Source organism: Aythya marila, assembly GCF_965140915.1.
Source record: "Aythya marila genome assembly, chromosome: 3".
In the NCBI taxonomy this organism is placed as follows: Eukaryota; Metazoa; Chordata; class Aves; order Anseriformes; family Anatidae; genus Aythya; species Aythya marila.
In genome coordinates, this window is record NC_139044.1 from 91,224,607 (window position 1) to 91,248,191 (window position 23,585).

Consider the following 23,585-nt stretch of genomic DNA (forward strand, 5'->3'; position numbering starts at 1 on the left):
ATAGCAGAGTTTGTCTAAATAGGAAAAGCAGTAAGGGTGATCGAACAAGTTGCCTAGAGAGGTTTTGGAGTGTCCATCATTGCAGATGCTCAAAACTCAATTGGATGAGGGTCCTGAGCAGCCTGTTCTAGTTGACTGTTTTGTTGTACTAGACAATCTCCAAAGGTCCCTTCCTGCCCCAGAGATTTTGTGCATTTCTTTCTGCAGTCATCTGGATTTTCCATCAGTTTAAATATGTAGAGCACATTCCAAAATAGTTTTGGGACAAGTAGGTGATTTTAACAGTAAAATCAAGTATACATAAATTAACATGAGTTATTCTACACTTCAGATTTCCTTTAAATTCAGTCTAGTCCTATGTTTAATGCATGTGAAATAATGTGGAATTTCCTATGTGCAGTTCCTCAGTGCTGGTATGGGTATGTATTCAGGATTCTGACACTTTAAAATAGCAAGTGCCATATACATCCGTAGGTAGGATGTTCATTATACAAGGAATGATGGAAGACTGGACCAAATACATAAGTGATACTAATTCAACAATATCTGGTCACATTTGTATGGAAACATTTAAAAGACAAATATGAAACAAAGAGCTAAGGAGAGCAGAATGATTGAACTGTGCTTCTGTTGACATTGATTCATCCTATGGTGGATGAAGTGAGAATGCAGGAGAAAATAAAGATATAAACTTCCCTTTGTTTCTTCTCCCCCACATAATGAGGTGGGAAGGAGATCACAGTATCTGTAATTACAGGGTGGCTCAACCTGTAACACGTTTGGAAAAAAAGTACTGAGTCATAGTGGTTCTGAAGGCTGGTTCATGGTGTTTCCTGTACTGGCAGAGTGTGGAGAAGGAATGGAATGACTGTGCTTTCACATTTGAGGAAAAGCTTAGGGTAAATTGTTAAAGCAGAGGGAGGTAGCTTTTGTCTTTCTGTCCTGAAATCTTAGTTTTCTTAATTTCAAGGTTAGTTTGAACTACTGAAGAGAAAATCCACAGAAAAGTGGACACGTGCAACTGTAAAATCAGAATCATTTCGGCTGTAAAAGACCTCCAACATCACCAGGTCTGCCCATACCCCTACCACTAACATCACCCACTAAACCATGTCCCTAAGCACCACATCCAACCTTTCCTTAAACACCCCCAGGGATGGTGACTCCACCACCTCCCTGGGCAGCCCCTTTTGCTCAACCAGTTTTGCCCAACCACTTTTTCTGAGAAGTTTCTCCTAATCAGCACCATCTCCTACAGCAACGTAGACCATTTGTTGAGCCATGTAAGATGGATGAATTGGAGAAGACTGCTTCTTAGATCTGTGGTAAGGATGAGCCAAATGATGCTGGGTGTACTCGGTATCTGCCTCCTTTGCCACAAAGGGGCCTCCCGTGATGCCAGCTGCCACCTACTGTGATGTCACCTGAGTGGTGACCTCTGGCCCCCACCCTATAGAAAGGGCTGCCCCATGTCTGGCAAAATCTTGCCAAGCTTCTCGCTCCTGCAGCTCAAGGCAACTTGGAGTAGCCAGGGTGCAGAGAAATCAGGCAGGAACTGCCAGCCTTTGAGTGGTGCACTGCAAAAGTCAAAGGATGGATGTAATGTTCTGCCTGGGATGGAAGGGGAAGTCTCAAGAACTGGACGACCTCAGTGGCCACCCCCCTCTGTAAGTGTCCAAGGCTGGATGAAACAATGCAGCTGGGGAGGAGGAGGAAGTCCACCGAAGGACTGGGTGACCTTGATGGCCAACCTCCCTGTAAGCATCAAAAGGTGGATGATGCAGAAATGGAACTGGATCCACTGACAAAGTTTTTGCGGACCATCAGGGCGTGGGTTGACATGAACAAAATGCTGGCAAGTTGGGACAGATAGCCACCACCAGTGTTGGTGCAAAGCATCAGAGTTCAGCCTGAGAACAATGTCCAGGCCACAGGCAGACACCCACCAACCAAGTTGGTACAGACCACTGTGGTGAGGGGTGAGGTCGATGTCCAGCCCAGGAACAAGCACCCATGAAGAAATGGGGGCAGACCATCAAGGCACAGCTTGAGGATGATACTCAGCCGGGGATGGATTGGGGGATTGACTGTGCATTTACCACAGGTGGGAAGTGGGAGTACATTAGTGCAGCTGACTCCTGCTTGCCTTCTGCTTGCCACAAATAAAAGACCTGTTATGTTTTAAACACATTTTTCATCATGTATCCTGAAGTCCTATCCACATGTTAATTGATGCTTGTTTATGTTGCAAGGCTATTGAAGTCTTCTACTAGTGCAGGGAAGATCAAGAGTGAGAGCCAAAGGAGAAATTTACGAAGTCACTTCCAAAGACCAGCTTTAAAACCATATAAGCATTCAGTGAGCAGTCTCAAGTATGTTGCAGGTGAATTAAGTGCTCTGGTACCACTGGTAGACACAGAAATGCTTTGCATCTAATCACAGAATGACTTGGGTTGGAACGGACTTCAAAGATCATCTAGTTCGAACCCCTGTCATAGGCAAGGATGCCACCCACTAGATTAGGTTGGCCAGTACCCCCTCCGACCTGGACTTGAACAATTCTAGGGATGGGGCATTCACATCTTCTCTGGGCAAACTGTTCCATTGCCTCTCTACCCTTAGAGTGAAGAATTTCTTCCAAATGTGTAATCTAAATCCATCCTCTTCTGGTTTATGAGTCTTCCCCCTTGTCCTATCATTACCTTCCCAAGTAAAGAGTCCCTCTCCATCATTTTTGTAAGAACCTTTAAGTATTGAAAGGCTGCATTGAGGCTTCCACAGAGCCTTCTTCAAGCTGAACGTTCCCAGCTCTCTCAGCCTTCCTTCACAGGAGAGGTGCTCCAGCCCTCTGATCATCTTTATAGGTCTCCTTTGAATGCAGTCCCAACAAGTTCACATCTTTTTGTTGAGCCTTTCAGACTCAAGAGCTGAACACAGTTCTCCAGGTTGGGCTTTGTGAGAGCGAATAAGAGGGGGACAATCAGCTTGCATGCATTGCTGGCTAATGTCGAGCCTTTCATCCACCAGAAGCCCCAAGTCCTTCTCCCCAGGGCTGCTCTCAATGAGTGCTCCTAGTCTGTCCTCAGGTCTGGAACTGCCCTGACGCAGGAGCAGCACCTTGCACTTGGACTTGTTGAGTCTCATTAGGTTCCCACGGGGCCGTTTCTCCAGCCTGTCCAGGTCCCTTTGAATTTCATCTATTCCTTCTTTGGTATCAACTGCACCAATCAGCTTGGTGTCATCTGCAAACTTGGTGAGGATGCACTCAATCCCACCATTTATGTCATTAATAAAGACGTTGAAACACACTGACAAAACTGACCCCTGTGGGACACCACTTGTCATCAGCCTCTACCTGGATGTGAGAACCATTGACCAGTACTCTGGGTGTGGCCATCAAGGCAATTCCTTATCCACTTAATGGACCACACTTCGAATCTTTCCAATTTAGAGATTAGGATATCGTGTGGGACCATGTATTCATCTAAGTATGAAGAAAGATTAGAGAGGGGAGTCAGGTAGGTTTCCAGAGGTGTAAGAACTGATTCTGCAGGAGTTTGCCAAAAAACTGGATTCGAAAACTTCAGGGAGTTCCTTTTTTTCTTTTTTTTTTCTTTCTTCTTCTTTTTTTTTTTTTTAATAAACTGTTCAACAAATTAATTTAGAATTTGCTCAGAGGCATCAAGGTAAAGGAGGCAGAGGTTTGGAGAAACACCTTGGACTATCTTAGCGTATTCTTGATTTTTTTTTTTAGGTTTGATGATAAGAATACTGGATGAAAGAGTGAATAAATCTTAAGGGGGTCATAGGAGAGAGAGTGGGTGCTCATAATGAGATACGGCCAAATAAATAAAAATGATTGAACAAAGCCTTAATTGACTGCAGTGCAAATGACAGCAGGTAGCATTGCTTCTTTCACGTTTTATTTATTTTTCTATAGAATACTTTAATGCTCTCTTTAAGGATTAAACTATAACTTATTTTTTTTTCTGACTGATACTCAGTGGAAGTCATCCCTCCATCATGTTACATAGTAATGATACCAATATGAAAATATAATGACTTTTTTTTTTTTTTTTCCATTCTGTGACTGCTGTTCTGGGGAATAACAAAAATGCTGCTACCACAAAAATACTCTGAGTGAGGGAGTGAGAATTAAAACTACACTGGATAGAAATAAGAGAGGCAATGAACAGAAGAATACAGCAGAACGAGTTTTCAAGAGAGACTTCAGTACCTTGTTATTTGTAATCCAATCCTGTTAAAATGCTCACCTGTTGCATGTAAACTCAGTTTTGTTTGTTGTTTTGCTGTCTTCATTTAACAGTTCTCTAAAAGCATGTTGCCTTTTATTTTTTAGAAAACTTCAGTAAAATAGGAAATTTAAACAAAAAACGATGCTGACACAAAAAATGGCTTATTAGAAATGAATGGGAAAATGATCTGTTATTGTTAGCTGCAAATCAGATGTTTCATGCATTGGTAGTGTCTAGTGCATGGAGAAAGGAGCAAAATTTAGAAAGGATTACGGGCATTTCTGCTGACATACATTGTTGAACCATGCAGAATGGATAATAAGCAGTTCCACATTAAAGGAGAGAACATAGATCACCATTCTCTTTAGTATGAAATCTGTTTTTTTCCTTTAACAACCCTTTTTTTTTAATGGAAAATTTAATAAAATCTACTTGTTAGAACAGACTTGACGGTTTCATAGGTATCGTTGATTTTATCTTGTTTCTTAATGCAATTTTAAAGCAGTTAAGAACAAAAAAAATTCTTAATTGAATTGTGTCAGTTTTAATGCCAAGACTTAATGGAACCCGTATTTATTTTGTAGTGGAATAACTTTACAGCCAAAACAAAAAAAGGCAAGGTTTCATCTTAAATTACAAGACTTTTTTATCTTTTGAATTAGAGAGAGATTTATTGAGATAACGATAGTTTTGTTTTACTGAGAATATTAGTTATTACAAGGCTGTTTTGCAGCATTTACTCTGTTTTGTGAGATTGGGGGAGGGATGAAACTTTGGCTATATTTTAGTTATGTGAAGCAATTCAGCAGTGAAATATTATCTAGCTCATACAGTATTGATTTCAATCAGTGGTGCTCAAATACTTTAGATGAGTAGATTATATTTCTGTTTTCAGGTCACTGGGGTGAAGAAGATAACAGGAAAAATAATTTTGCAAGAGTATTTACAGCATACGATATAATCTAGCATATGTAAAACTGGCATTATATGGCCTACAGCTGATGGAGAAAAAAGTTTTCTCTGTTTAAGAAGTGATAAAAGAAGTATCAGACATTTCTTTAAACAATTGTTTTTTTTTGTGCACTAGCAATTACACACTTAAAGAGAGGAGTATAATTATGTGCTTAGAAAATGTATGCTTGGAAAAATGAAGTACTCAAGTAAAGCAGTTACATCTTTGAAACGAATGATTATATATGATAGAACAATATGAAATGTATGCACATGTATAAACTAAGAAATGGTTCTAGTAGAAGTAAATTGTACACAATGCATAATTAGAAAATCGGCATTGTCTCCTCCACTACTACTTTCTACAGGTAATTGAATTTTCATTAATAGTCATCTTGGTTTTGCCTGGGATTTAAACTCTTTTGTTCTGTTAGATCAATAGAAGTATTATAGGAAAATTTATTTAGACTGCAATTACAGATAGTACGCTATTTAGAGGTCCTCTATAAAGCTACGCTCACTACAACAAGCAGACTAATGCAGGATCTGTAATTACCATGTTTACTTCCACCAAATGCTAGTTTGGATGTGTGGAAAAAAAATCTACCACAGTGAAAAGAAGCCTTTATCTTTGAAGGTCACAAGAAGAGAAAAGGGAGCACAAATATAAAAGTCACACCTCTCCATGAGCATCCTTAAGTATTGTTATGCATGTCTCTTGGTTTGTTCATTGTGTATCGGGAAGGGGCAGTCATAAAATTTTCATAGGTTTGCTCTATTGAAATAACTCAGTGAGACAGCCTGAGTAGAAAGCTGGATTGTTTATATTGCAGTAGATATCAAAGATAGATAAAGGCATAACTGACTCTCAGAGACCAATTGAAAATCATTTTTGTTGTTTGCTTTCATAGTTTTATATCAGAACAATAATATTTTTAAGGAAAAAAACAATTTTTGAAAGTCTAGTTACCAGGACATGGCAAAATGAGTTTTGTTTTGTAACAGCCTGTAGTAGGGAAATCTGTGCCACATCTACTGACTGCAGCATTTGAGCAACATACATGTGTATATGTATCTATACCTATGTGTACTCACACATTATATATATATATATTCGAACATATATATATATATGAACATAACGTATTTGAAATAACTGAGTTAAAAATGCTTGCTTTCGCTCTTTTGCTAATGTTTATGTGTTTAGAAGTTGTACCACTACTTTATAAAATATTTCATTTTCATAGTCTTTATTTCAAAATTGTCCTTAGGAAAACTTAAGTAAGGTTTATTTTAGGTAATCTTTGGTAAATGTAGTTGTGCCAAAATGTAATCTTACTGCCTCAACTCTTGTTTGAAAGTTACAATCATACAGGATTAGATGAATAATAAGAGATCATAATTTGACTATTTTTTTTGATATTTTGGTAATTGATAATTGGATAATTTAGCTTAGATCATTAATCAAAATGAAATTTACTAAAATAGCTTTTCTTATCCTAATAAAAGTGTCTTCTAAATTCTTTAAACCACCAGTATTGGTGACAAACTCGGGAGCCTTTCCAAGTGTTTTTTCATATAGGCTACTTTGCAACTCTGAGTTTATAATGTTGAAATTAGCATTGTGTGTTGTTCACATGCTAAATGACTCGCCACATGAACTTTGAATATTTAGCTACTAATGAGTTTTGAAGATACTTGATTAGTGCTATTAAAATGCATAAACATGGGTATTATACTGTTAAGCGTTGTCCTGATGGATTCTGTAGAAATGCCACAGCTGTCCTCGGTTATCAAGGCACCTAATGCTTTTACAGGCACCTAATTGATTCCCAATGATGTATCATGATGTATCCCAATGTATTCTGTATTTGGAATTTTGGGGCAAAAAAAGAACGTAAGTCATTTGAGACATGTTCCCTTATGCCATTGCTTTCATTCCTGGAATTGATAGTGCCTTTCTGTCAGACTGAGCAAAGATGGTATATCACAAAAGAAACCATCTTGGAGCTTGAGTAGACCCACAGTAGAGAACAGGAGACAATCCTTGAAGTGACTGGAAAAAACAGGCATTGAACACTGAAAAAAAGCTGATAAAGACATCTTGCTTAAATGGCACAAGTATATTTAGAGTTCAGAAACAGAAACATGGGGAAGGGACATGTTTTTTTGTCTCATCAGTATAAATCATTCAAATTGTTATGCAGAGGTAATTTGCATAGATGTTTGAATTGCTGTACATTATGTTCAGTTATTAATTTTTCATGTCAAATTTTCTAAATATCTCAGTAACCTATCTTCAGGGTAATATTCAGTATCACTGTTTCTTCATAAACCTTAAAGTTGCAGCATGCCATTTACCACTTAATGTTGTTGTGCTATTATTGCTAATAAGGATTAGCAATTGTAATTAACTCGGTCTTCCTTTGTTGCCCGTGGTAAAAAGAACAGACCAAGGAAGATCTCTTTTACTCCCCTGGAGAAAAAGGTACCTTATGCTGTCAGCACTCTACCTGAGGAGTTAATGTTTCATTTTGGTACTCAGTGCCATCTCTGTACACTAGGTGAAAAGCTTTGAGGTCAGTTGGCAGACCTGCTGTTGCATTGCTAAATGTTCCCAGTCTAAATGCCACTCCTGCAGAGGGGCTCTTTCTTGCTCTCAGATGACAACTTGTATTTTTTCAGTGTACCATGCTTCTTCCTTTCATGTGTGCTACAACACAGTAAGTTACCTGCAACTGAGAAAATATCAGAGGAACACTAGACTGAAAAGAGGCATTGAGATAATTTCCAGAATCACATAGATGCCTTATGCTGAAGGCTAGCAGAAAGTAAGAGATTTCTAAGCTGGAAATGGAGCCGAAGATACCAATTTCAATAGGTGCAGCAATAAACTGGGTACTGCCAGGTTTTTCATCAAACGCTGGTATTAAATTATGATGGAGGAGCATAAGCAAGCAGGCAGCAAGGGACATGGAAGCCTTTTGTTCTGGAATCCTTCAAAGACGGAGAGTTTTCCAGATAGTTGATTTTTACAACATGTGAGCTCTAATGTTACATAACGTGAGCTTCTTGGCTACCGCATAGCAACTGATGCCCTCTGGTTCTTGAAGGAGTGAAATAGTATTTGTGCCTTCTCTGCCAAGGTGAATTAGTACCATCCAAGATGCTGGAGGTAGATGCTCTACTTCTGGTTCACTGTAACATCTATTTACTGATGCTGTGTTTTCGCAAAGAGGTTATTGCTCTGGCAGACTTGGTCTGACTCAAGTTATTTTGTTGTTGTAAAGATTGTTGTTGCAGTGCAGGATGAAGGACATAAAGGCAAAGAATGTAGCTCTTCTTTCTTTTACCATTTTGTCAGGAACAAAAGGAAGTCTTTGAAGCTTGAAGTAATAAATGATGTTACGCAGAAGTGCAGCTTCATATGCCAGAATGCATGGACAACACGCATGGGGTCCACAGTAATTCAGAGAACTAGCATTGCAGCTCAGAAAATTAATTTTATATACTTAACATGAATTCAGTCGGATCTTTCTACTCTGTATTGTGTGCTAACTACCTAAGCTGCATTCCAAAGTCTTCACCTGACTGTGATGCACTTCCGATGTAGCTCAGAGACTGTAGGAGATGGAAGTTCCATTTTTTTTCTTAAGGGACGGCTTGGTAACTTTTAATCTTCTAGTAATTTTTTAAAAGAACTTGAACCCATTAAGTGGTTCCAAATCTGTAGAGCAAATGGGGGGGGGGGGGGGGCAATACCCTAAAAACCATTATTTTTCCTTTTTTTTTTTTTTTTTCCCAGTTTCATTGCATTCCTGCTACATCTAAAATGTGTTTCAGGAAGTGAGGCTGGAGGCATTTTAGTAATTTTCTATTCGGTCATGATCTATAATTAAGACTGATGTCAAGCCATGCTGTATTTACTGGTACCAGGCCATATGACATAAACGACAGTAATAATGCTCAGTTTTACTTGTATTTTTATGTCTTAATTAAAAGTATTCAATGTTTGCACTCTTTGAAACACAAACATTCTTTCTAATGAGACTGCTCTCTACTGTCAGTTCTGCTGGTAACTTTTCACTATTGTAACAATTTCCAACTGAAACATAATTTAATTTCATTTGGCTTTGTAAATAGGAATATTTGTTGCAAAAATATTTCCCAAGATAAATAGCTTGATTGATACATGGAGGAACTACGTATACTATGTATCTGTGGTCCAGTAGACTGGAAGCTGCATCCAATCCAAAGGTGTAAGATTTGTCTTGTATTTTGATACGCGGAAAATGAAAAAAAGAGGATTTTTAATTTTCAAATTTAGCTTCATTAAAAAAATTGGGAGTTGAAAGTTGAAAGATCATTTTTACGACGTAATTGCTTCCTAAAACAGAAATCTGTGCATTACAGTTGAAGTAGAGTTTCAAGTAAAAGGTTGACATACAGCTTGCTGTCTCCTTGAGCAGAGTGTTACATTGTGATTGCCTGAACTCATTGCTTCAAGTAGAGGAGGATTAAGGAAGAAATATCTGGAAAACAAGCGAATACAACTTGATCTATTTGTTCCTCTGAAACATTTTTTTCCTTGTGTCATATCACTGAATACCCAGAATATTAGGAATAAATTTTTATCTATTGTTACCAAAAGAAATAATGTGAGCAGAGGATTATGGGAGCCAAAGAACACAGAAGAAAGAAAATACATCCTAAAAAAATATAGAAAGGACAAGGATAAAAAGGCTGAAGCAATTAAGCTGGAAGGGAATGAAAACTACCTAAGCCCTCTGAAGTTTTTCTGTACACATCAAACATTCAAAAGGCACACTTATATACTATTACAGTAGCAGAAACATAATCTTTTTATCTCTCTTTCCAGCAGTTTACCTCCCAAATCCTTTTCCTCCAGTTCCGGGTCAATATCCACTTTATTTCCAGCTTTGAGAACAAGCATGAAGGGGTTCAGCATACTTTATTTGCAGGTTTTATTTCTTTATTTGTATTGTACTTCATGTTTTCTGTGTAAAGGGGTTAATCCTTCTGATTTCTAATTCAGAAACCTATAAGCAGAAAAAAGATATTTCAAACTGTCTTCTGAATGAGAAAATACAAATATCTTCAGCATGCATCAGGAATACATTTTGAAATTACAGGTCTAGCTTTTGAAAACTGTAAAAAACAAGGAGAAATCAAGCAGTTGTTACAGAGCTTTCTGCTCTGAATACATGCTTTGAATACAATAAATATTAGAAGTTACACGTCTCATGTAGTTGTTTTATTCCTGCTTTTTTTAGACAGCCATCATCTTTGTGTCATGCTCAGCAATACAAAGACTAAATAAACGCATTTATTATGGTTATAATTAGTAAAATTATAAAAGTTGTTATCCATATTGGGGAAAAAAGTCATTATCAGTTCTGTGAGAAATTTGTGTAAGTCTGTATTGGGCTGCCTTTAGTAGAGGAATATATTCCTCTGCCTCTCAAATACCATGGATTTGTGGCATGTCAAACTGAAGAAGATAGCATAGTTTAAAAAAACAACGTATAATTCAGTTTTCAAAAGTACCTGAATTATTTAAACTGCTACACACTGTTTGCAAATCTGAGGAAAGCAGTTTGGTCTTGGTCTAGACATCCTTTGTGTATCTGAGATATCCTAAGTTCACAAGCTGCTTCCTACATAGCCATAGAAGATAAACAGGCAGAGACTCTTCTGTGTTTTATGTTAGATTTATACCTACTTTTCTGCCTCACAGATTGTCTCCATTTGTGCCACACTGTGGAGGCCTGGCCTTTGGCCTCTGTTCGCCCTTCTGTGTCATCCCAGCATGGACTGGGATGTCCAGAACAGGCAGTGCAAAGGCTTAGTTTCTGTTGCATAGGTACAGCCAGTGAGACTATAATGTACCCATCCCCATTTATCATTTTTTAAATTGGACTAAGATGTTGATTTGCACAGGGAGGTGCAGTTTTGTTATGATTCTAGTATGAAAGGCACTCAAACACTGTCATGTATTGCTCAGAATGTCCTAGGTTGGAGATACGGCCATAAGGAAAGAGAAGTTAGTACGTATAATTAGAGGTCCCATCATGTGCTGGGAACCCCAAGCTGTGCAGCATCAAATGGACCTCCAGTCTCCAGTCAGAGCACGGTGTGCCATGTGTGCAGAACCAGTCTATGGAAAGGCTAGCCTAGTTTGGTGACTCAGGTTCCTACAGGATTTTTTTACATGGAGACAACCTTATTCATCATTTGTACTGCCAAATAGGATGTCCACATGAGAACTTGTTACTGCAGTCTTACATGAAGAAAGGCAAGGCCACAGCTGGTGCAGCCTCATGTACTGGACTTCTGTATTACACTTAATAAGCAAAGTTTGCCTTGTGGTCTGGAGATAAATAAAGCACAATGCAGGCCAGAAGGCAGAGCTCTAGGTGCTGTGTAGCACAGCACAGAACACACCAACTCAGCTTAACTGTTACTTCAATCACTGATACCTTGGATGTGCAATGGTATTCCAGTCAGAATTACTGCACATCTTTGTAGTGGTGTGCTACATGTCTTTTGGTGGGATTCTTGAAATTTTCTCTCATGAGGTATAACATCAGTTGTAGAATTGTAAAACTTGGGTTAGTTTCCTACTGCCTAAACAACTCAGAGTGCTCAGTGTTGCTCACATTTCCACTGAACGCCAGTGGATTATCACCAGCAATATGTGGTTCCTTATAGATAATGGCACTGACTACTGGGATTAAACCCTAGTTTGTATTAATTCAGTGCTTTGTATTTGCTGTTGGTGAATAAATAATACAAAGCGGTAATTGAGTTATATCAATAGTTTGAAAGTATACAAAATAAGTTATAGATTGTTTTGCAAGTAGTAGTGTTAACTTAGGAAACACATTTACTTGCATAGTGTTCAACAGCCTTCGTACAGTACGGGCCTAGAGAAAGAGTGAAAGTTGTTTCAGCCAGTTTGACCAAGTATCTTAGGCCATACTTGGTGTAAATTTTATTGCAGAGTTCTTTTACAGATGAATTATATATCTGAGGTAGAGTAGCAGCAAGGTGCATTGTATTTACAGTTCATGCACTGTATCATCTTATTATTGCATATATTTTACGTTCCATGATGGAAACTTGTCAGAAGCCTGGAACTATGAGGTGCACAATGAAGAGTTAATCTGTTGTTACCTGGTACTACTCCCCAGGTATTTTACATATTCCTTCATAGTACCTGGTTCAAGTTCAACTTGAAGAGTGCAGGTGGTGCCTTGGCTTCCCATAAGCTGACATCTACATTTGTTATATTTAGAAATTTTAGATGTATATGTTCCAGAGGTAACAGTTCTATTTTCCTTAATTTCAGTTTCCCATCATTATTCTAACAACCAAAAAAGGCAAATAGAATCTTTTATAATTTAATTGCTGAATTGATATTCACCTATCAATTTCATGAAAGACAAATTTCTCTTCACTCACCTATTGATTAATCCTTTGGAAAGAGGTGAGAGGGGAAGAGGTGGTATTTCTTCTTATGTGGCCACTTTCTTGCTGTATACCTTTACACGGTTTGGAAAGATATTTATTGCTTGGTTGTGACACACATTAGGGAATTGAAGGTATTGGCGAATCAGAACCATTGGGTAATGGATGAGCTCATATGGATGAGCTTCTTGACTGTTTTTTCCTTTTTTTAATCTTTTTATGCCCTGAACTTCACCGCTGAAAAAATAAATCAAACCAAGCTATTGTTTATTTCACTGCTAATGAAACTTCCATTGCCAGATTGACAGCCTGAAGGAGCTGAACTATTTTATTGACTAACAAAGGAATGGTAGTTTAATACCGCTTTCTTCCCTGAATTGAGAAGATGAAAGGTCAGTCACTATGCTCAGACTGATAATTCAGTTTACAAACAGTGGTGATGACTAATGGCATTGCAATAATGAAGGGATGTCCTAGTATTTCTCAAAGCCTTATGTCTGACCTACTGACATGCTATTGTTGATTGTGACAGCACCTAAACACATCTGGAATTTATCTGAATTGCTATGCAATATATGTATTTTTACTTTCTTTCTGACTTGAGTTCTAACTGAATAACTTACGAGTTTCTCAGGACAAATGCAAGCAAGAAGACAGACCATTCCTAAAATAAAAAATAGTGGTCCCATAAGCTGCGATACCAGCATATTTTCACAGTGCTCAACACTCCTTACAACAGCCAGGTAGACCTTTGAGATAGGTTGTACATTTGCACTGAACCACATGATTCAGTTCACGTGCCTGAAGTAGAAAGCCTTGGTATGGAAAAGATCTTCCTGTTAACTCATGTAACCAGAAGTTTTCTGGCAGGCATTAGAAAAGGGCAACAAGAGCACTGCTCTACCCTGCTCCTCCTATTTATGAAGATATTGTAAAGATTAATGTATGTTCTATGTTAAAAGTACATTTAAAAACAAAATAGCAAAATAAAAACTAATTACTTTTGCAATACTGAATAGAGTAAGCAACTAGTTTCATAAAAACTGCTAACAACCACTATGTTTCTTCATACTGTGCTGGAGCAGAGTTACAGACTGCTCCATTTTTTAATTTGTCTTTTCCATTTAATTTCAACCTGGTGCTAATGCTGTGTACCAGTAAAGCCTATGTTGACATTTAAGATGTTTCCTTCTCATGATCTGCAGCTGAGTCCCTACTGAGCCACAGTCTCTCAGGAAGATTCTGGAGGGACTTTGTCCTGCCTTCTTTGAAAGCACTAGAACAATGCTTATTCATGCATTTCTTTTTCACCAAAACCTGACAGTTTTGCATGTCAGACTGTATGTCATAGAACCACAGAATGTTTTGGGTTGGAAGGGACCTTAAAGATAATCTTGTTCCAACCCCCCTGCCATAAGTAGAGACTCCTCCCACCAGACCAGGTTGCTCAAAGCCCCATTCAGCCTGGCCTTAAACACTTCCAGGGATGGGGCATATACAGCTTCTCTGGGCAGCCTGTTCCAGTGCCTCACCACCTTCAGGCTAAAAAATTTCTTCCTAATATCTAATCTAAACCTACCCTCTTCTAGTGTAAAGGCATTACCTCTTGTCGTATCACTACACTTCCTAATAGAGTCCCTCACCAGCTTTTGTGCAGGCCCCCATTAGGTACTGGAAGGCCACTATAAGGTCTCCCTAGAGCCTTCTCTTCTCTAGGTTGAATATCCCAAACCCCCTCAGCCTATCTTTGTAGGAGAGATGTTCTAGTCTTTGATCATCTTCATGGCCCTTTTCTGAATTAGTTCTAATAGGTCCATGTTCTTGTTGTGCTGGACGTGTTGCAGAGCTGAACACAGCGCTCCAGGTGGGGTCTCATGAGAGCAGAGGGTGAGAAGCACCTGCCTTGACCTGCTGGCCACGCTTCTTTTGATGCAGCTCAGGATGTGGTTGGCTTTCGGGGCTGTGAGCACGCATCTCTGGCTGTTTTTTTGTCCACCAAAACCCCCAAGTTGTTCTCCTCAGAGCTTCTCTCAATGCATTTTCCACTCAGGCTGTATTTGTTTGGGATTGCCCCAACCCAGGTATAGGACCTTTTACTTGGTCTTACTTCATGTGGGCCCACTTCTCGAGCCCGTCAGAGTCTGCCTGTGTGGCATCCCTTCCCACTCGCGTGTTGATCATACCACTCAGCTTGGTGTCATCCACAAGCTTCCTGAGGGTGCTCTCAACCTAACTGTCCACATGGCTGACAAAGATACCAGCCCCGCTACCAACCCCTGAGGGACACCACTCCTCACTGGGATCCACCTGGATAGGGAGCCGTTGACTGCAGCTCTTTGAATGCAACCACCCAGCCAATTCTTTGCCCAACAAGTGGTCCACCCATCATATCCGTCTCTCCAATTCAGAGATGAGGATGCTTTATGGGACAGTATCAAATGCTTTGCGCAAGTCTGGGTAGATAATGTCAGTTGCTCTTCCCCACTGATGAGAAAAGAGAGCATTTCATACGACTAAAAATAAATTATTTTCTCTAGGAAGTGCAGGGAATGTGGGCAGTAACGATGCTGATTTCTCTTGAGGATTTGAAGAGATGAGATCTGTGTACTATTAAAATATACTAAAAAATGCCTTTTGATTCTCTATGTACCTTCCCACTATAGCATCTTGATTGAAAAAGGCTTTACTTGTATATAAGTAATGCCACTCCCCACACCCATCCATACGCCCACATGAGGTTTTGGTGAGCAGAGGCAGGCAAATACTTCTGAAACTGCTGCTACAGTTATGTTTGCTACCGAGCAGGTACCAGTTTCCTTCCTGCACGCTGCAGTTGTTTCTGATCACCAGTCTAACTCAGCCTTTCCAGCCTTTGCTGCAGGGTACCCGAGCATACTGCCTAATTGGAAAGGCCAGGAAGAACCTGCTCCCTGCACAGCAGTGTGGAACAGAAATGCTCCATTATGCAGGGAATACCTAGATAAGAATTTATTGTTAGTCCAATGAAAGTTTAACAGTCTAATGGTCAAAATTACCTAATGCAAAAAATCTCATATAGGAAAGCCAGCAACTGCCAATGCATTTTCTCTGTGTTATGATCACAATCCTGGTGTCTGGAGGTCTTTGCTAGGAGAAAAAGTCTTAGGTATATGGTTGGGATTTGATTTTCAGTTTTGAGCTATGTGATTGGGGTTATGTTTAAGTTTCCCTGTAAAAAGCCTGCTTCTTTCTCTTGGCTGGCCAGCTGAAGGCTTGTAGTGCCCCCATCCTTCAGCTCCATGCCCAGAGAGGGCTGCTGTTTTTCAGGCAGTGACTAGCCCCAGAGGGGTCCAAGAGCTGAAGCTCAAGGGGAGGCAGCAGTCAGTGGGCCCCAGCACAGAGTTTAAACATGTGAAACCCAGTTCTAGCCAAGGCAATGAATTTAATGGTTTGCAATGGAGACCGTTAGGAAGAAAGCAGGGTGAGGAGGAATATGGAAATAAGGGTAAAGAGAGGCTCAGGGTAGAATTCAAGGGAGAGGAGGAGAGGTGTGAGAATTTAAGAACGATTAGGAGTGACATTAGAAGGGAGAACTAGGAGCACCAGAAGAGTGCTGATAAACTCTTAACAGGGCTCTTAGAGGTGAAAGCTGAAGGAGTATGTCAGGTGGGTCATACAGCTGTCTGAGGAACAAAGAGTGTTAAAACTTTCATAGAAGAAGAAAAATGTTTGTGGAGGACAGAGGAGAGAGAAAAATGAATATTTGAAGCTTTGGCGGTGACTGAAAATGTATGTCTGGAGCTTTGTGATGGGTGTTAGTGGATGGTATTCCAGATTCAAAGTCGTGCCTGTATGGAAAGCAAGCTCTCATTTTACTACTTCAGACAATCCAGTAGCCTCTAGCTTACAAGGAATAAATTTGTCAGTGAGCACTGCGGCTTTTCATGCTGTTAGCTGATGTGATTCAGTGCACTAGAGAATACAGACTTGCAGTAAATGGACCATTATTGCATGTGCTGTATAGCTAACAGGCTGACCTAAACTTCACTGAACATCCTGCCCTTTCTGATCAAGATCCTGTCAAATAAAAAAGCAGGTGAATGATGGGCACAGTTTATCTGTGGGTTCAGCTCAAGATTTCAGTATCTTTGACTGAACACTAAGGAAAAAACAGTTTTACCGTAGGTGGGTTTTTTGTTCTTTTTTTTTTTTTCCCCCCCCCCCCCCGTCATGCATATAGCATTTTGTTTTCTAGAAGTATCCGTGACAAAGGCAAGTGCTTTGATTGATACTTTTTGAATATGGTACAAAATACAGAGGGCTAAAATGCCAGTTTCTTTTTTTTTTTTTTTTTTCTTGCTGAAAGACATCTGAAAGCAAAAATGGTTCCTTCTGAAATGTGTTTTGCATGGGTATAATCATCTGCATTACCTCTTTTGTCAAGATTTGGCATTTTTCCAGAGCTTCTAGCTGAGGTAGGTAGAAATGAGCACACCAGTGGGTTTTTCTAATTGATAGAAAGCCACTTTAGAATTCTGAGATTCAGAATAGATTGTGGTTCCTGTTGGCATGCTGAAAAGATTGCTTTGCTGCAGAGCGGCTCTTAGTAGGTAACTGATGGAAAGGAAGGGAAAAGATGGAGCTAGGCTCTTCTAAGTGATACCCAGTGACACAAAAAGTGGAAACAAGCTGAAGTAGATGAAATTCCACTTAATCACAATTAAATGCTTTTTTATTGTGAGGGTGGTCAGACACTGGAACATGTTGCCCAGAGTGCTTGTGAACTCTCTCATCCTTGGAGGTACTCAAAACCCAGCTGTGCACAGACCTGAGGAGCTGTAGTTGACCCTTTTTTGAGTGTGAGTCTAGCTCTTCCAACATCATCCATTCTTTGATTTCTAAGACTCCTAATTATGATTTGATTCCTTAAATAAATAGAGAAGACTAGACTAGACTAGAATGGCTCGGTTGGAAAGGACCTTCAGAGATCATTATGTCCAGCTGCCTGAACACTTCAGGGCTAGCTAACCGAAAGTTAAAGCACATCAATGAGAGCAGTATTCAAATGGTTTTTAAACACTGACAGGCATGGGCTTCCTTGCTAGGAAGCCTGTTCCAGTGTTTGACGACCTTCACGGTAAAGAAGTGTTTCCTTATATCTAGCCTGAACTTCCCCTGGCACAGCTTTGTGCTGTTCCCTCACATCCCGTCATCAGTTATCAGAGAGCAGAGACCGGTACCTCCCTCTTCACTTCCCCTTCTCAGGAAGTTGCAGAGAGCAGTGAGGTTGCCTCTCAGCATCCTTTTCTCCAGTCTAGACAACCCAAGTGTCCTCAACCTCTCCTCATCTGATGTGCCTTCCAGACCTTTTACTAGCTTTGTTGCCCTCCTCTGGACACTTTCAAGTATCTTGACATCCTTTTCATATTTTTTCATACTACAGTATTCAAGGTGAGGCCTTGCCAATTCTACGTAGTGGTAGAATCACCTCTTTTGACTGTCTTGCTATGTTACATTTAATACACCCCAAAAACTCATAAGGTAGTATGTAAGGCAAGCGATACCGAGATATTTCTCACTGGAATGTGAGAAAGGGAAGGTTTCAAACTAGTGAGAAGCAAATGATTTAATGCTTACAGAGTTGTGGGAACTTTAATATCAGTTTTTTTCCAGGTACTTTTCATGACTACAGCTTGCAATTTTTAGCTTTGAGAAATCTATGGAAAGTCAAAATACTATACTTACAGAAGCTAATCTCTGGGTTAGAAGAATTCTACACGTAAGTCACAATCACAGCACCATGCAGGTATATATTATTGCTTGAGTGAATAATTTAAAGAAAGGAGTCATACATGATTTGATTTTGTAATATCAGGTATTTGAATTTACTTATTTAAAAGGAAGTTTTTAATACAGACTCTGGAGGAAGGCAAGTTATTTATTTATTTTTTTTAATCAAATCTGTTTCTGTTGTAAAATCTGTGTATACTTCCTCTTTCTGAAGATGCTCTAAATTACTCAGATTGATAGAAGTTTGTGCTGTTTAAAATACTGTTTTAATAAAACATCAAGTTATTTTCAACTTTTTTTGCTTTTTCTGTGTCTATTTTTTTTATTAGAACTGATAGTAAAATACAGAGCAGAAAGAGTACAGCAGTGGGATACCACGATTCCTGATGTATTTGGTGGTTTATCTTCTCATAGCTGTTTTTAAAAGTTACACAGGAGTATACAATTAGGGAATGAAAGCATAAGATGTCATTTGCATAATTGCATAACATTTATAAGTCATGTTTTCATAGTTCTGGAAGTACATGATACGCTTTATTGAGTGATTGGCTATGTTTTTATTATAAATTTTGATTTTTTTCACAAATGTCAACATTCTTGAAAAATAAAGCTCTCACAAAAACTTCAGCTTCAGAATTTACAACTTGCTAATGTAGGAATAAAGATAGTAATTTCGTTTGTTCTTAAGAGAAGACGTAGAAAGCATTTTCCAGGTCGCAGTATTTTCTTCCTGATGTTTAGCTTCTTTCCTGCATTGTTTCTTCATGAATTTAGCAGATGATAGGATTGTGTTGCATGCCCAGAGTAATTTATATCTAAAAGTATACAATACCTTAGGTTTTTAAGTAAATATAAAAATACCACATACTTTGGCTTAAAAATTCTTTTGGACTTTTAGACAGTTTCTTTAATTAAATTCTAAATATACTCCTATTGAATATAGCAGAGAAATCTTCTGAACATTGACAGAAGACCGAGTAATTTCCCAGGTAATAGCAGTTCTTCGTACCTGAAGGGGTGTTGATTAGTATGTGCACAGAATGGTTTTTATTTGTATAACTTGCAGTTGTAGTTTGCTTTTAAAAAACTTGGCATAATTTAAACACCAAATATCAGCAAATAAATCCGAAAAAGGTTATAACTTTTCTAAACAGTTCAAGAGTAAACACAAAGTTTGATGCAGAACATCTCTCATATTTACATTTTTCTCTAAAGAGAAAAAGCTATGTGAAAACTTCAATGGTATTTGCTAGCACTCTTAAAACGTTTTATCTGAGTTTAGAAGATGAAAAGGACCTTTAGAAAAGGACTTTTTCTTGCCATGCGTAACACATGGTAACCTGATTTTGAATCCCTATTGCTAAAAGAGTCTAGACTTCCAATTGTAAAGTTTCTTAGTAGTAACTACTTGATGTGGCATAGAAATTGTACCCACAAACCAATCACAGAGAAAATCAACAACTCCAAAGAAAACACTCCCTTTGTTTATTGTAAAGGGTTCAAGTTCTTTCGTGTGGCAAGCAGTACCCATGCCCTACAGAACAGAGCTACCTAATTCTATTGATTTTGCATTGAATGTCCTATTTATTGTTTAAGAAAAAGTCCTCTCATCAGAGTAGAACTGTCCAGCCATATTTGAATGGTTTAATGCCTGGAAACAACATCAATCAAACCAGGAAAGAGCTGCTGTTAATCTTTCATATTGTCTGTTACACTGCAAAACAGTGGCAAGTAAATGTTGAATTCAGTGCTATCTTCAGTGAAAGTAATAAGGATGTGTACTTTTCAAAGTGCATAGTCTTCATGAATTACAGCAGTTTGTCTCAAAAATATACTAAAAAGGAAATGAAATTAGTGAGAAAACTTTGTAGAACAAGAAGGCTTTAAATAGTGTTTTAACTAAGAAGGGCATTTGCATTCATACTATCTGCCCTTGGACAAATTTCACTTCAACAATTAAATATCCTCAGATCATATTTAAATCTTTAGGCAGTGAGAAGCTGAATCCATTAGGTAGGTATGTAGAAGGTGGAACAGACCTTTTATTGCAGTTAATGATGAAGTTTTCTCTGCAAATTTTGAAATCATCTGCAAACTGTAATCCTTGTTTGAATTTTTAACACCTCGTCATATTCATGTTGGAAATGGAAACAGTTATTTATGTAGTTCATGAAAGTAAATTCTCTACAATCAGATGTAATGTGGGGTTTGGCTCATTTTTTCTCTCCTGTGTTGTCAGTATCATCCCTTCACACAAGCGTACAAAAAAGAAGCATCCTGTAAAAAGGATTCATCTTAAACACTGCAGTACCTGGAGATTTCACACATGAAAAGATGTCTTTCCAATCCTAAATCTTGAAAAGCCTTGAATTTCAGATTTGATAATTACTGTTGTTGTTTAACAGCTTAGAAAAGATACCCAGATGCTTCTGTCAGCATTAAATAAACCACTTATAATTCCAGGTGGATAAATCCTGATATTCAGAATAAGTAATTCTGTCTTCACACAAAGAAACTGGTGGAGAAGAACTTAAATACGGCTTGTGTTCATAGTGTAAACTGATGCAATTGGCAAAAAAAAAATTATGGACAGAAACATTATTGTGTTTTTGTTGTTTATTGTTGTTTGTTTGCTTAATTGAAGTAGTTAGAATTGATTGGGCTAAGTTGTTGGTTTTCATTCTTGTTTTCATTCTCATTTTTTTCAGGTGCTCGTGTACAGCAGGGTGGACAGGGCCAGACTGCAGTGTAGATATAAATGAATGTGATTCTGAACCATGCTTGAATGGAGCCACCTGCTATGAATCTGTTAAGCAGGGACAGTTTGTATGCATTTGTCCTCCATTTTATACTGGTGACTTTTGCCATCAGCGCTTCAGTCCCTGTGAGCTGCCTTACAATCCTTGCATAAACAACTCAACGTGCTTGGCACAAGTCGATGGAAATCCATTGTGCGTTTGCAAAACAGGTAAAAACTGCTGTAGTTTATGTTTCCTAATCTTTACTGCAGAGTAGTTGAAAATACATGTTGAATTTAATGCTGTTCTTCAATGAAAGCAACAAGAATGTCTATCTTTCAAAGCACATAAAACCTTCATGAATTACAGCAGGTTCATCAATTATGATGAAAGACTGGTAATACAGATGTCGGTTTGCCTAATATTAATTTCTTATATTGCAATAGTTATTAAATCTATGGCTGTTCAGATTCCACCATTCAGAATTACTATTTTTGAGTCAATTGTTACAAAAACATAGACAGACATCAGCCTGGCTAGCAGAGCTGGCAGACTAAATTGACAAAACAGGCAGAAATAGACAGAATACATGCATATTGTTAAAAGTACAAAAATTGGACCAAGTTGGAAATGCAGTCTCTTCCTGCTGAGCTGTCAGGAAGGCCTAGGACATCGGGGGAGTAATCTTCCTCTTACTGATGGAAAAAAGCAGACTGCTGTCTGTCTTCCTGTGCAACAAGTAAAATCGCAACAGGCACTTAAAGCTTTCCTGGGCCATGGCTTAAAAAACACAATTTCTCCATCAGTGTACAAGAACTTGTAAGGTGGAATGGAGCAACAGTTTAACTGCAAAACATCTCTATAAAATCTAGCATAAGAATTGAAGAATGCATTAGCTAATTAAAGCTGCAGTGAAAGCACTACTGAATTTGGAATTTAGGTAGGATTTTGAAGTCATTGCTTTTATACATAAAAATGGTGGGGGTATAGGAGTGTATTAAGGGCCAAAGACAGCAAAACAGTAATTTCAGTATACACCACAATAGTATTACTCATCTTGCTGGATTGCAAAGATACAGAGACAAGATGTAGAAGTCATCATTATTTATAGCTTAGGATCTTTATTACTAAGGTTACTGTAAATTACTGAGTTAAAAAAAGTCATTGTGAAGGTAGGTGAACTGCTTATTGAGTGCTATTATGATATTGAACTTCATGACAACAATAGGAAAAAGCTTTTAATAGTGTGTTTGATTCTGAAGCCTTTTTCAGAAATGATTTGTAAAGAGTTCAAACCTTTTCTATACATCCACCAGAAAAGTCTTTCAAAAGATATTTGTGCATAGTTTCTTAAGAATACAAAAACCTGGCAGCCAAGGTTCTGAAGGAACTTTGAAGGAATCTTCAAGGGTTCTTGAAACTTGCAGCTAGGAATCGTAACAAATCTTCAGGGAACTAACAGAAGAGTAAAGTGCATAGCTAACAGATCTTGGAAAGCTGAAAATATCTCAGTATTGAAAAGGGGTAAAAGGCATAATTCATGGAATGAGTTAGTCATACATGCTCAAAAAAAGCAGTCACTTATTAAGGACTATCAAAACAGGAAGTACAGTAAAATATAAAAATCTAATTGAAAGCATTTTATGGAGATAGATTTTCTCAGTTGTCTTCTTATCCTGTTTTTGTCTGCCACGTGCATCACTTTCTCTCCCAATAAGCTTGTCACGATTACAGACTAGATTACAAAGGGTAATCGCAACTGACATAGTTGGAATATTCCAAGATACCTGACTTAGTACCAGATGACATATTGATTAAAGAACTTGCATGATACGTAGTTAACAGTCCAGTCATTAGTTGTTCTGACTCTAGTTTATCAAGAGTTGCAAAATGCAGCCATATATGAGAAGAACTAAATGAACAATGTAGTTGTCGTTACAACTTTCATAGAATAAAAAAAGCTATTTAATATTTGTGTCAACTGACTAGACAATTTCATAAATATAGTAAATATGCACTGTATTAACCTTCTGTGGTGATGTTTTGGTAGTGCAGGGGCTGGAAGGGGTGCCTCTGTGAGCAGAGCCCAGCAGCTGCTCCATGTCAGATCAGAGCCAGCTCCCACTGGCTCAAAAAGGGACCTGCTGCTGGCCAAAGCCAAGACAGGGAGCGACAATGGATGGGCCTCTGGGGGAGCAGACTGAAGAAAGGGGAAAAAAAAGCTGCACAACAGAAGCAGGGAGAGAGCAGTGAGAACCAGCCCTGCACATCCCAAGATCAGTGGAGCAGGAGGGCAGGAGGTGCCCCAGGCACACAGCAGAAGTTCCCCTGCAGCCTGTGGAGAGGCCCCTGGTGGAGCAGGCTGTCCCCCTGCAGCCAA

General features: G+C 38.7%; 1 protein-coding gene across 1 annotated transcript in view; it reads left to right on the plus strand.

Annotated features, from left to right (window-relative positions):
- The window catches only part of EYS (eyes shut homolog), a gene marked incomplete at its 5' end in the record, with an annotated part of 718,160 nt that overhangs the window by 210,346 nt on the left and 484,229 nt on the right, over positions 1 to 23,585 (plus strand). The window contains one exon of the mRNA XM_082756672.1: positions 21,176 to 21,435. Coding sequence (XP_082612798.1) covers positions 21,176 to 21,435 — 260 coding nt within the window. The remainder of the gene's footprint in view (positions 1 to 21,175; positions 21,436 to 23,585) is intronic.